Raw genomic sequence first — 15,511 nt, forward strand, 5'->3', positions numbered from 1 at the left:
AAACAAAACAAAACAGTTTGAAAATTCAAATTCTGCATGCCGAGGGCACGTTACGTATGGGCAATGTTTTCTAAATAACTTACAAAAATATGCAACACCCGGCACAGAAAGATGTGAAATTATCAATTATTAAAAATAATAAATTAACAAAAGTTAGTTGTTTTCTATTATAATATAATATATTTTTTAAAACAGTCATATTTCATAAAAGCATAATTTTACATTATTTTATTGTCAGACTTGGTTAACGTATTTTTAGCACGAACAACTAAACTATATACCTGACAACAACTTTACTGTTAATCACGTATATTGTAACATTTTATTTTCCAAAAAGAAAGTGATAACTTGTAACCTAAAAATAAAATAAAAAATATAAAATATTCACAACACCATTTAAACAAAGATTAAATTGTTAATTACCTACATATCAACTTCATCGATTTGCAGTATATATTATTTTTTAATCTTACAATAACATTTCACCAATATTCAATATCAAAGAGTATTAGACATTAATAACAAAATAAGTAAAATGTATAATATACTAATTAAAGTTAAAGAACAATAGCACAACATAAATATGTAGGTATAATGTATATATGAACATATCACCAGATACCTGATAATATGTACATGTTATGTATTATGTACTTATAATAATTGAATAAGAAGTGAATATGAGGTAAAAATAAATAACAATCTTCGATGGTATTCATAATTTAAGGCACTTTTTATAAAAAAAGAAGTTATTACCAAAGTGGCTGATGACATCTCACCATGAGTACTTTTAGTGTATTCAGAATTTTTTGCTTGTACACAAAATGTGAAATGCGTTGTAATTGAGTTACTTCACTAAAGTATTTTCAAAATATTTTAAGAAGTTGACCACTTAACTATATCATTAAGATATACTATGGTAATGCATCAATGTGATGTATATTTTTGGTGCATTAGTATGTTATTTTGATTTGATATACTAAAGTATTAAGCTCATACGAAGTTCTTAACTTACCGCAATATTACAGTACGAAATTGATTTGTAACATCAAACGCTAATATCTCAAAACTATACTTTTGGAGTTAATACACTAAAGTCCTCATGGTGCGACATGGATTTCACTAGTTTCACCATATACATATATTAAGATCCGACATAGGTAGTGCACACTAAACTTTGTCAGTCAAACGTATTTTTGAACTAAGACTACAATGTGTAGATAGTGTTTGTTAAGAATATAAAAAATAGCATACCTAAACTATTAGGCAGGCATTATATAGGCAGGCTTTAATTGAATTTTAAAAACTAAACAATACCGTCTGCAAATTTTATCATTATATTTTTTAATATTTAATTTTTTCATTATTAGATTAGTTCAATGAAAACCAATAAGTATGACTAACAAAGTTTAGTGTGCACTATTTATGTCGAATTTTAACAACCTACCTCCACTCCTCGCCACTGCAGTGATGTACATAGTGGAACATTTTAGTAGTGTACAGTAGTGAAATAAACACAAAAACACAGGTTTGATAAAATCATAAAGATATATTGCAACCTCTTTGGCAATCAAACCCAGAACCTCGTATGAGTACACAGCGCTATACGCATTAGACTATAGGGGTCATGAAATAGCTCAAATAAAGAATGTTATACCAATGAGGTGAGGAAAGAATAGGTGGTCTAAAGCAGATTTATCCAGACAATGCAAGAGATATTTTATTAAATCAGATACATCCCATGGACGGAATTTGCCTTGATAACCCGGTAATTGTACAATAGCCCGTTATAGTAAAACAACTGACTGACTCAGGAATTGAAAATGAAATGAGTGCAAAGCGCACAAGACATCCACTAGACGTTACCACAAACAGCAGGAAGTTGCAGGTTTGGTGGTGAATGCGGGGCCGATATAGTTTAGGACGGCAGTGAGGGTCTTAGCGTAGATTCAAATTTAATCCTTATATCCATTTCTAAAATAATAATTGATAGGCTGAGGATTGAAGGAATACAAGTGCACCTGTGACCAAGTTGCAAATGTGTGATTGTAAAATTTAACATTCGGTAAATGAGGACTTGTTCAGAATGATTAATATATTTCAATGTATCAAGGACAAGTCATGTAAAAACATTTATTGCTGTATATCAGTATCAAAGGGTGGAAGTAGGCTGTAGAGATCCAAGATAAATAGTGCACACTAAATTTTGTCAGCCATTCTTATTTTGTTTTCATTGAACTAAGAATACAAATTGCAGATACATAATATTGGTTATTTTTGTTAATTCAATTAAACCCCGCCTAAGTCAAACCATAATAGATAAAAAATATTCAATATCTAAAATTAAGCCATTAAATCATACATAATATATTTTAAAGATAGAAGAATGTTTTTTATCTTTTATCTATTATGGTTTGGCTTAGTCAGGGTTTAATTGAATCAACAAAAATAACCATGAATACCATCTGAAATTTGGATTCTTAGTTTAATGAAAACAAATAAGTATGACTGACAAAGTTTAGGGCGCACTATTTATGTCAAAAAAAGCCTACGCCATTGCTAGATGTATTGGTATTAGAATACTAATAACATTTTCTACGAGTTTATAGATTGTTCAATTTTATGACTAAAATGTTTTTAACTTTCCATAGAGAACATTTACTATTAACTCATTTTTTACTTATATGTAACATGTATACCTTTAATACTCAGCATCTCAATAACAACAGATCTAAATTTATTTTAAATACTTTATAGTTGAAGCAGTAACAATATTATGTATTTTTAACTTTATAACCTTACAATCAATCTGTATATATTTAGTATACTTCTATCAGTCTATTTGTAACATGCTATGATTTACAATTCAATATTAACATTATGCCATTGTTATATAAATGCACCCACTTAATGTATACACAAAAATCATTATGACGACACAGTAAACTTATAAAAATGTCAGGGTGACAATATAAACAAAAAATGCATTCTTAGTGTGGCCATATCGCCATTGCAACGTATGGCATTACAAAACCCATCACAACACTAGATATTAGGTTCACACTATGATTGTCCAGTATCATTCTTCCACTGATGTACACCACACCTTTCCCTGGAGAACACACTATGCGTCCTTGAGTATCCACACCTAAAGTAAACAAAATAGAAAAGAGTTTAGACTACATCACCCAAGGGGGCCTTATAAGGTTTTATAAGCATACCACATTAGCGTGAGGTTCGATAGTTTTGACAGACGGGCGCCTAATGAAAGAAAGCGATGCAATATTGCTGTAGTAAGTCCAGTGGATGATAGTTACCGTAAAAATAATCACACTAGCCCTCTCTAATTCTTGCGCACTAAAACAATCGCATCGCGTACAAACAAAATTAAATTGTTCCCTTTTGTTTCACAATGTCTGTAATCTGTAATGTTCTGTCATTATTCAAATTCAAATTGATATGTTTACATGAAGCAATTTAAAACTGCTGTGATATGCCCGATCCCATAATATGCCAATTAAGACCGCGTGTAGTGCGGGGCGGGTGTGGTTTGGTAGGGCCATTAACTTCAATGTTAAAACTTTTAGAAAAAATTATTATCTGAATTCCCTTTTTGTTTAATTCACACGAGAATAGATGGGTGAAATATTTTATAATGAAAACAAAAAAAAATTACCAGAGTACTGGACGGTTGCACCTAGTAACGAATCAAGCAAACTTCCCAAAAGTCCCCCAAGGAGACCGACAACAAGTATAGGCCACTGCGGCGGACTGGCAATCAGAAGCGCTTTATCTGTGGTGTAAACAATAGTCAAGTAATGGGCCGACCCCACAGCCAGTCCTCCCAACGCGCTCAGGACCACTCCCTCAAGGGTTATACCTCCATTGGTTCCGCGAGGGACCTTCTGCCTCGTGGTTATCAGATAGGGATCGGCCCGGGCGAAAACGGTGCCCAGTTCTGATGCCCACGTATCACCGTTGCAGCATGCAAACGACCCTGTAAATTTGAAAGAAAATATACTTAGTGAATTTTCAATTAAAAATACTACATGAATTTTGACCAGTCTGCAAAATTAGAGCAGACGACCCACTGTCGCAATATATAATGCGCTAACTTCTGATCCACAGATGGCAGCAAAATATTACTGGATGATTTATCCACTATATTCCATCAGAGATGGAGTACACAATCGGTTTTGTTTTATCAGAATTGGTTGTTAGTTATTCGCTCAAATCTATTGTAGGTGTGGAGGGTGAGAAAACAATGGAATAGGCTTCATTTAAGAGCAGTCAGAAATAATAACGATAACAGTAATTAAATTTAGTCTACGTATTTAGTGTGCAGTAGAAAAAATCGCAATTTCAAAGTTAAGTTATTCCACTATAACTAGTTAGAATAGCCCTGCAGGAGCTTCTACGAATCTACACGCTAAGTTGCCAGTGTGAACTGCTGGTAACTTGGCTGCAGCAGTTGATATTTTATTAAAAAAGATGTCCAGCATTCATTTCACTCATTGAATACAGATTTCATAATGCAGGAACACTTACAAAGACATTGATATACTATAATATTATATGGTAATGTATTTTTCAATTTATTATTTATGTTTTAAGTGAGTCATATTGTATGTATATCAGTGCATATCAATGTTCGGGTCAGTGCTCTTATCCGTTATGTTACCAATACGACTATGACTCATGAATAGTATCCCCTCGAACTATGGTATCTGAGAAATTTCTAACTAATTGAATTGTGGTAATAATATTACTAACATGATCTAGGTGGCGCTAGGTGTTAACCGAATTTATTTAGTACAATGAGTACTTGCAAACAATTAGAGTATTATTATACAATATAAGATACTAACTAAATAAATGTTTACATTTTTATAATATGTATTGATACACATATACATGTGACTCAAGTTAGTGGGTCAAACGGAAACTAGCACTTCACACAAAATATTTTTTTAAATTTACATAGACTTTCTAATTTTCTACATTATCATAAACATCTACATAATATTATATTTAGAAAGTATTTATCTTCTTTTTCTGCATATGTATACACTTGAATGTTGTGTAAAGGTGCTATTTGACTCCTCGTCAACGTATCTTCGTAACAAAGAAAGACTTTGTACTTACCAAGAATGCCCATTGCCAACCACGATGGCCTGTAGTCCCAAGCAAAGTTGATGGGCCGTTCTCCGCAACCCACATCTAATAAATATAGTAATCCAAGTTGGGTTGCCATACCGCCGTTGCATAAAACATGAATCCATGTTCGTTGACCTCCTGAATGAAGTAAATACAACTAATATTATAATTCATTACTATACTTCTATAGGTGGGGTCAATTTGGTGGATGTTAAATAATCAATCATCATCTGCCGGGGTCGATACCCTGCTGGATGAAGTCCTCTCTTTCCACTCTTCTCGGTCCCTAGTCCTTCATTGCCACATACATCCACCGAACTTTATGAGTTAGTCTATCCAGAGGATTTTAGGACGTCCCTGTGGTCGTCCATTAGTTACCATTGTTCACAGAATGGACGATTTTAAATCTCTTGAGTGTAGTATTTTTATTGTTTATAATTACTAATGATCTATTATTAGGTTTTGACGATTTATTATACGCTTATCAAGTGTATTATTATTGATAAGATGTGGAGTTTTTTACAAACACTTCAACTATTCATAATTTGTTTGTTATATTTTTTTATTATGACCCTTGACTTAATAGGTAGGCGATAAGTTTTTACCTACTTTATTGTATTGATTTGTTATATAAGTTAGAGTTAATAGCATTCATTGTCAGTGTGAGTGTACACAGTGCCTGAAGATGCCGAAAGGTGAAACCCGGGATGCAAAAAACGACTCAAATGGAATAGTACAAAACTTAAATCCATTAGAATTTAAATTCAAATTCCATCAAGTACCATCGGTCGATAGTATTAAGATTATAAATTCTATACAACTATTTTTTTTATTCAAACGAATGTCACAAGATTTAAGAATGTAAGTATTTATACTGAATCTACAACCTATCCACCCTTCAGCCGTAGGGATTGTAGGAGCCATACGATGGAGTGTGCGTTGGGTGGGGGATATATATATACAGAGGAGGAAAGTTGCTGAAAGTTGTCTCAAATTTCAAAAAATCAAATACATCAAATACAAGTGTCACAGTTAAGCAAACATATAAAAATAATTAGTAATTTATTAACATAACCGGTAAAGTGGTGATTTTACTTATCGCATGCAATCATCCCACTGGACACCTTGAACAATTGCATGCATTGCATTGCATTGCTGTGATCATTGCATAAGTGAAAACACTACTTAAGCACTTATTAAGCAAAACAAATTGGCTAATTTGAAAAACAACTTCAAATAAATTTTTTCTTTAAATGCAGTAGGTTGTTTGGTGCAATTCCAATCCTAACACATAACATTATGAAAATAATTCACTACTATCATCTGCGTGTTCTATTTATGTGATGTACGCAACAAAGACGCAAACTCTTTCGCATGATAATTTACATGCGTCATGCAGAGACAGCTTATCGTTGGCTATGCATACCTTCGGCAGTCAGAGAGAGGGTGTGTGTGTATGTGTGTCTGTGTGTGCGTGCTGTGTTGCACTGCATTACAGACAAACAGATAAAATGAAGACAAATATATAATCTAATGCTGTTCGGCTCATGCTTGTCCGATGATGTAAGAAAGAATATAATATAGAATTCAAGAAAGATATTGAACTATTATAATACAGGTGGTATTATAAACTTTTTATGATAAAATACTTTTTTCATACCTATGGTTATTACTTATTAGTAACTAGAAAAATTTTAATTCTATGTGCTGGCAGCTTTCAATGTAGGACATAAATACATTGTGATCACGTCACGTGAACACATATGCTAGAACAACACTGTCATCTGTAGCTCGCTTCGAAACCAATGTAATTAAAGATATATGAGATCACATGATTTGAAAATGTGTAAATTTGAATAAAATAAAAAAACCTTTTATCATGAAGAGAGGTTGGTGATGGGACATGATATGGGTGAGGTGACATTGGTGTGGTTTGATACATTTAAATACCAAGTAGAATGACATTACAAACTTTTAGCTTGAGACGTGATTATACGGTGAACTCATATGACTTGATCACAATGTAGTTCTGTCATAATTTGCGATTTTACGTGATGATTAGCTAAATTAAGATGGTTTATTGTATAAAAAACTCCTTTTAGGACTGTATTGCAAGATATTTTTATTTGAGTGCTGCGTTGGTAAATAAATCTAAGGCAAATCTAGCTGTTTACAGATGAAACTGATTTATATCAATTAATTTTAGTAACCTTTTTTTAACTTCACTTATCATTTTATAATAAATCTCCATAGACGTAGGTTTTTATTAAACAATTTTGCTACAGAATATTGAATGTATGTAATATACCTTCTTTGTAATCCTCCTCCAACTTGGATTTAAGAGCCCCTTTGAATTTAGTTGCTTTAGACGAGGTGATGAAGAAGACAATCAAGCATGCCAGAAAAGCATAGCTGCTGATGGTCAGGATCATTCCCACGAAGAAGCCCAGAACAGCGCCGCTGATGGCTAGACTCTTTCTTCTCAGACCGTAGACGCACATGGTGATGCATACCACACTCGAGATCAGCCATCGGAATGGATGAATCGCAAGAATTTCTATAATTAATATTTAATATTTGAATGATTTTTCCAGATATTATCTACATGGATCAGAGAAATGATTACATTAAAGCGGTGTAGTAAGAAATCTACATTGAGCTACAGCAGTGCTTCTCAAACTTTTTCATACCACGGGCTTCCGAAATCAGAAAAAAAAATCCAAGGCTCCCCTCCCAAAATTTTTAGTCTTCAGTTACCAACAGTATTTTATTTACCATTAATTATTATTATAGGTACATTTTTATTAAAAATAATAAAAGATTTCATTTACTTGCTTGTAAAACAAATTAAAAAAAAAAAATAACTTCAAATTTATTACAGTTACAGCCTACAAAAACAATTTAATGAGAGGGGTGTGATTGCTAATTTTTACATAATAAATCAATATCTGGTACAATGTTTGAAATGCTAATTCGCAGGATTTGCTCTAAAGTCTCCGTTGGAAGACACGACCTGTGTTTATTTTTTATTACCAGTAATGATGAAAATGCTGTTTCGCATAGATATGTTGTCGCAATTATGTCAATATAAATTTTATATACAGTACACTCTCAGTAATCTGCCGTTATTTTTACTAGTTGAAAGCACAAAATCAAGCTCTATAATTCGCCGGAATTCGATTGTCAAATTGAATAGTCCAAGTATATAACGCAGATGAGACAGGTTTATTTTGGAAACTTCTCCTTTGTAAAACGTACATTCATCGCGAAGAAAGTAATGTACCAGGGAGGAAAGTGCCCAAGGACAGCATCACAATTATGCCGTGCTCCAATGCAACCAGGAGACACAAAATATGACAAAATGAAGCTTTTGGTCATAGGGAAAGCCAGGAATCCTAAGCCATTCAAGAATATCTGCCTCATTGAACCACACTGGTTGTGTCAAGTGATTTACTGTTTAATATTTAGTTTATAAATATGTATAATTTAGTAAATACTTGATTTTGATTATAAATAAAACCGTAATTTGCTAGTACTTACAAATTTCTCAAAAAAACTATTTTTACGAATTTTTTTTAATTTTTACCATATTTTGTACATATGCACTATTATCCGCCGCTTTCACTAATTGGACACTTGTCTGGTTTTTGGGGATTTGGGGGTGGCGGATTACTGAGAAAGTACTATATTATGTTTGACTAAAAAATCCAAATAATTTATAAATATTAGTACTTAGATTATATTTTATCCATATCGGATAAAGTATTGTGATCGTGTGAAAATTCAACCTCGAGACTTTGATTTGTATCAGGAATCGTCCAGTGATCACGTTTTTATGATTTTTTTTTCAAATACTGAAATATTTCGCAGCTCCCTGGCAGGAACAGCAGGACCCCCCAGGGGGCCGCGCCTCCCAGTTTGAGAAGTACTGAGCTGCAGTATTCAATTTGCGATCGCACTGGTGCTTTTATTACGTCAGGATAATTGAGTTATTATTTATTATCTTTATTACTTTAGGAAACATTCCTGAGTAACCAAGATAATAACAGCTCAATAATCACCGCACGAAACATTCCACACGCAGTGGGTACAATGGGATAGAGGCACATAAAGTTACTTAAAGTCATTTTGGTAGAAGTTTTTTTGATAGACTAATAAAAAGACAATCTAAAAAGTAAACCCAAAATTGCACTGAATTTGAAAATTACTGAATCGAAGTACAGTCGAACTCGGTTATTACGATCACAGATATAGCGAGATCTCAGATGTAATAAGGATACATTCGTTGACATTTTAGTTTATGATTTTCTCCATACAATTATTATTCACTGTTATAACGAGCAACTTATCGGATATACTGAGCTAAAATATCGTCAAAAATTTTCTTAAAACTGTTAATGTGTCGATCGTTTAAAAACATTTCGACCCTAAGCAATAAAATCCGACCGGACAGGATGCCGCCGGGATCGCATTACGTTTATGACACTAGTTAAGTGTCTAAGTACCTATCTAATTGGTGTTTTCGGCGACAATATTGAATAAGTATCCACGCATATGGTTGAAATAAGTAAAAATTCCAAGGTTTGTGAAGTCAGTAGGTACCTACCAGCGTTCATTACAATAAACAATTTCTTTTGTAGTTATGAATGCCACGCTTCTTTCGGGAATTTTTACGATGGTTTCCAGATTTTTTATTTTCGACTTTTTGTGTTAAAATGTGGAAAAATACCTGTTCTCTGATATAACGAGTAACGCTTATAACGAGCAAATTCAGTCAGTCCCATCTTCCTCGTAATAACCAAGTTCGACTGTAATTGTTTCAGATTGTTTTCTTACCGTCATATTGTTCATTGCTAAAAGATGAATATCCCAAGTTGAAGAGCCACATAGACATTGAGAGTGGAATTGCCAGTGCGCACACCAGCACAGGGAACAGATGATCGGACTTTAATTTGGCCATGGTTTTGCTAGATGCCTTTGAGCTGCTACGGGTCATCATCAATTTACTTTTTTAGCTGAAAAAATATTTTCGACATTAATCATAATCAAAATTGCATATGCACAAAATAGTAATAACATAATACAGTGGTATTCAAGCTGTTTAGAAAAAAACCTAGACAACCATTATTGCAATAGTTTTTAACCTCTTATGTTTTTCAACGAACTCATATCTCACCTCAGCAACTGGTTTCAAGAAGAATGGTGGTAAATAACGTCACATGTAGCTGGGAGATCATGCGTTACTTGGATGCGACAAATTAAAGAATAAATGCAAATAATACATGTGCACGTAGATTCTGTGAAATCGACAAATTACTAGCCTGCAGCGCTAACTTTATGCAAATGTATAAAACAGAATTAAAAAATTTAAGACTAAAAATAATATGGCACGGCATTTTGAGTCTACTTCGTGGCGGTACCTTGTCTAGGTATTTTCCAAGATTTGAGAAACTAGGTCCAGCGGTCCCTCCCATCCAACCAAAGTAATCTTCGGACTCAAATGCCGCCGCGAGACGAAAAGTTTGAATACCACTGTAGTGTATGAGTAACGTGACCATTTATTTTTTCCCCCAAGACACCTAAAAAAAGTAGTTACTTATCCATTTTAGGCGCCTGACACTTTCATACAATACAATAATTGACAAGATGTTTTTTCATGTCATATTACGTTACCTATTTTATTTATTTATTTGAAGATTATCGGTAGGTATGTTTGAGTAGGCGCATACAACGTTTGAGTTCCTACATATTTTTTAATAGTACATATTATTTTATTTATTAATAAAAAGTACATACAGGTATATGAATATTTATCTGGTGTTATATTTTTCCGAAGAACAAATTTAGTATATCCTGGTGTTGATTTCAAAAACGAATGAAAATCTTGGCAGGATTTTTTCGAATTTACTTTTATAATTAACATTGCTTTAAGGCCATCTACTTTCAACTGTGTTTTTTCACTCTTCTACAACTTATTCATAAGAGAGAAGACCCTTTCTACTGGTGCATTAGTGCCGGGCAGACATAAAATATATTCAATAATTATTATACGAATATTTTTGTGATCCAAATTATTGGCTCGAAAGTGTTTGAACAACTTCACCCAATGACTTGAAACATTGTTGAAACATTCCCAGTGTTCCATTCAGACACTTTTTGCGGTGTAATGTAATTACAAAAAAGTGAATACTCATCAAATATTTCTGTATTTTGGTCACAAGTTTCTTTCTTTTCAAAAACGGGACATTTTGGTGTCCCGAAACAGTGTTCGGGGACACCGGGACACGCCGCTTGAAAACGGGACTGTCCCGGTGAAAACGGGACGTCTGGTCACATTATGTATGAGAGTAATGTTACATTATTCAGTTAAAGGTTAGTTTTAAATTTGAAATTAATATCAATTACCTTATAAGTTTCCTTGTAAATTATTTGAATTTCATCGGCTTGACGGTTTCCTGCTATTGGTTGATAATTTAAAAGTAAATATAACAGAATACTGGTCACTGAACAATATTAACACTACGGCAATACGTCGATGACATCCGTGCCAAAGTGCCAATTGCATAGATAATAATATTATTATGCCAAGTGACAGCAGCCTGCAGCAGCAGTGTTGCCATTTTTTTGTCACCTTAGGTGCGTTGTTTTCAACCGTTTGACGTTTCACAATGCGCATGCGTAGAAAGTAAACCAGAAGTAGTTTGAGATTTGAGTTTGTTCACTGTTTCATCAAACTTAACATCAAACCATTATCTGATCGTCAGAAGTGGTTTGGTTTGAAATGTCAAACCACTTCTGACAATCTGCCAAAGTGATAACCATCCAGACAGGACCTAACCTAAAAATGATAGTCATTTATTATATTCTGTATCTGTCATTTTCTTGACATATTGCGTTACATAATATAAATATAATAATATGTTTATGATTAAGAAAAATCGAAATGATAAGCATTCTTCTGCGTTTATATATCGTAAAATGTTCGTATATTTTACACAGTAGGAGTTCAGTTAATTTAAGTATATTATAGCAAAGTAATCAATACCCTCACAAGTAACCATGATGTACGAACGAGAAACCACTTTTGGTCTTATTATATCACAATTCCAGCCATATTTTATATGCGATTTCAATAATTTAATATCATTATATTATTAAGTATCATTTAAGACAAATAATTTCTTTTCATTTTATTCATAATGTCTTGTAACGGATTCTAAGTTACAAACTATGTGTTAAATGTTAAATCAATCGGGAATGATCCGGTTTTATGTTATATCTAACTAATTTTTAATACTGACTACCGATTATTATCAATTATTTTTATTCGGTTTTCGTCAAGTCACATCATGTCAACATGAAAACCATGAAACAATTAGTGGGCGTTTAGGAAAAGTTTTGGAAAATAGTTTTAAAAATCTTTGTCATATGAATTTCATAAATGTACCAAATGGGTAGGATTCATGGAGTATTATTTATATTTTATACACTTAAAATAAATGAATACGAAAATTGAATTTGTGTTATTCTAGACGACGAGCTATAAGAGGTTAGAATTTCATAATGCCGGCGCTCCATTGGCACGCAAGTCAGACGATTTACAGTCTTCGGACTTTTTTTTCGCGTGGAGCACCCCAGGTCTGCGGACTTTTTAATCCGCAGACCAGGCTCGTTGGATTTCAAACATGTTTGATATTTTACTCGCCGAGCCGCTGAAATTCGTATGCCGGCGCTCCATTGGCACGCAAGTCAGACGATTTACAGTCTTCGGACTTTTTTTTCGCGTGGAGCACCCCAGGTCTGCGGACTTTTTAATCCGCAGACCAGGCTCGTTGGATTTCAAACATGTTTGATATTTTACTCGCCGAGCCGCTGAAATTCGTACGTTCACCACGCTTTACCGTCACATTATTTATATCTATGCCGACGGACGACAGCGCCATATATTAGTCTATGAGCGCCATCATTATTTTACTGTCATTCAAAGTGTTCGGACATCGAAAACAACAATGGTAGATCTACGAGTGCATTCGAAAAGTTTCTTGGAAGATTTTATTAGTTGTTTTAAAGACAAACCGTCGTTGTGGAAGACGACAAGAATCGTGATGCCAAGTCCTTGGCGTATGCGGAACTTTTGGAAATATTAATCAAGGTGGAGCCGCAGGCAACGGTCAACGATGTCAAAAAGAAAATACAGACATTGAGGTCGGGTTACAGAAAGGAGAGAAATAAAGTAAGGACATCATATCGAAGCGGAGCCGGCACAGACGCAGTATATCTACCCAAACTGTGGTACTATAAAAATTTGGAGTTCTTGAACGACCAAATGGAAGGTACGTGGGAATGCTTTAAAGCTATTTATTATTCACGTGCAGATTATGAAATTGTCGTAGCTCTGAAAGTGACATCGCATTAGATTAGCTACTATTAAGCAATTAAAACATACAGCTATGAATCATTTCTAGTCACAATAAAATTACTTATTCTTTGCTGAGGTAGGTAATAAATAATAATAATATATAGGTACGAGGGAATGCTTTAAAGCTATTTATTATACACGTGCAGACTATGACATTGTCGTAGCTCTGAAAGTGACATCGCATTAGATTAGCAACTATTAAGCAATTAAAACATACAGCTATGAATCATTTCTAGTCACAATAAAATTACTTATTCTTTGCTGAGGTAGGTAAGAAATAATAATATATAGGTACGATCATGGCGGTGGAAGCGCGGCTTAAGCGTTGGCTTATTGAGTCGTGGTCGGGTCCCAGGTTCAAATCTTGGGTCTGACAAGTACACATTGAATTTCAATTTGTGTATGAGTCAGAGTATGGACCTAATATGTTGAGCAAGTGGCTGACATCCATTTCTCGTAAAAACAAAATCTGTCAATACAAACCTCTACTCCGTGGAGATGATCGGACATGGTCGAAAGAAGAAGAAAAGAAATGATCATGAAATCAAAAATCGCTCGAGTTAGGTTCCTTCAGAGACAATCAATAAATCGTCAATCATCAATCAAAATTAATGGTACAGTTTGGTTATGAGGAATACAGCGGAAAACACATTTTGAAAATACCTGATATACTGGATTACACCAATTATACCAATATAAATAATCATATCAATATTAACTGTATGAAGGAATGGGTACTTAGGGGAGAGATAATAAAAAACAAGTTTGAGTATTATGTTGTATTTTAACAATTCACATTTTGTTTTACAGAATCGAGCTCAATATCCAGCATGGCGGACGATTTGGAAAACATGTCTCCTGATGAGAGTTACTCCAACTCGTTAAACAACGAAGATTGTATTGAGGTAAAACATTTTAACTAAACTGTTACATTGGTTTAATTTATCTATTGCTTATCATACTTTCTTGCCATGTGACAGCCCCGGTAGTATTAAAATATTTTTCAAAATCTCCTCGCGCTTTCTTAGCATTGGCAGTCGAGTTCCGATTAGTCGTTGCTTCCAAAGGCGCTAAGGTGTCCTGTAACCTCAGTCCGAGCTCTATTAAACCTGTTTCAGGATTTTCCCTATCAAGGTCATGAGAAGGAGTATAAGAATGTGTTGATTTGCGACGAAGAAAGTTGTGCAGCACACAGCAAGCTAATACAACTGTATTGATATTTTCAATTTTCATGTTTATTGGAGCTTCTAGCAGCTAAAATGCCAAAAACATTTTCTATAATTCGCCTGGCTCTGCATGTCCGATAATTATATATTAATTTACTGTGATTTAATTGCCTTTGTGAATACGGCTTTAAGAAATCGTTACGTAATGCAAAGGCTTCATCGCCAATATAAACAAATGGCAGTGCATCAGAATTAGCAGTAGGTTTTTTTTGTGCAGGTATTTTTAATCTGCCTTCGTCTAAACGTTTGAAAAAAATAGATTTTCTCAGTACGCCTCCATCAGAAATACGTCCATTTGTTCCAACATCAACATAAATAAATTCATAATTAGCATTTGCAATCGCCATCAAAACAATGCTGTGGAAATGTTTGTAATTATAAAAGTGGGAGCCGGCGCCTGCAGGTGGCACGATTGCAATGTGTTTCCCATCAACTGCGCCCAGGCAATTTGGAAATTGCCATTTACTATTAAATTCTTCTGCAACCGTCTCTATTTCTTCGTGCGTATCAGGAAACTGCAGCAAAAAATAATCAATATTTTATTTACAGATATATTATTCGCCTTCAACATCAACGTTGTCGACTACTCCAAGGTCGAATCTCAATAGAGCACCAGAACCCCCATCGTTCAAACGAAAAAAATCGAATGATAGCGCCAACAAAGTGTTAGAATTAATCACCGACAAACTAAGCAAGACTGAAGATGAAT

The 15,511-nt window shown here is 34.0% G+C and overlaps 1 protein-coding gene across 2 annotated transcripts; it reads right to left on the minus strand.

Annotated features, from left to right (window-relative positions):
- Positions 1–947: 947 nt before the first annotated feature.
- On the minus strand, positions 948–11,722 carry LOC147073777 (transmembrane protein 19). Of its 2 annotated transcripts, XR_015070383.1 has the most exons (7): positions 11,563–11,722; positions 9,994–10,172; positions 7,466–7,714; positions 5,146–5,295; positions 3,677–3,997; positions 1,779–3,148; positions 948–1,306 (listed from the first exon to the last, which is right to left on the minus strand). XR_015070383.1 is itself a non-coding variant. In XM_085944611.1 (6 exons), the coding sequence occupies exons 2-6, from the start codon at positions 10,154–10,156 to the stop codon at positions 2,991–2,993; spliced, it is 1,041 nt and encodes a 346-aa protein (XP_085800737.1). In that variant the 5' UTR covers positions 10,157–10,172; positions 11,563–11,722; the 3' UTR covers positions 1,362–2,990. The 2 variants fall into 2 exon arrangements, 1 of the variants encoding a protein (XP_085800737.1); XM_085944611.1 differs by lacking the exon at positions 948–1,306 and having other exon boundaries at positions 1,362–3,148.
- Positions 11,723–15,511: the final 3,789 nt, after the last annotated feature.

This window comes from Rhyacophila brunnea, unplaced genomic scaffold (genome assembly GCF_057557595.1).
Source record: "Rhyacophila brunnea isolate RB1 unplaced genomic scaffold, BYU_Rbru_1.0 scaffold_17, whole genome shotgun sequence".
Lineage (NCBI taxonomy): Eukaryota > Metazoa > Arthropoda > Insecta > Trichoptera > Rhyacophilidae > Rhyacophila > Rhyacophila brunnea.

What these genes read in the sequence shown, in the direction of transcription:
- LOC147073777 (XM_085944611.1), bottom strand. Translation starts at nt 10,156, where the DNA reads ATGATGACCCGTAGCAGCTCAAAGGCATCTAGCAAAACCATGGCCAAA. An exon ending in TAGCAATGAACAATATGACG is followed by an intron (nt 7,715 to 9,993) that starts GTAAGAAAACAA and finishes TATTAATTATAG; the next exon opens with AAATTCTTGCGATTCATCCA. An exon ending in GGAGGAGGATTACAAAGAAG is followed by an intron (nt 5,296 to 7,465) that starts GTATATTACATA and finishes TACTTCATTCAG; the next exon opens with GAGGTCAACGAACATGGATT.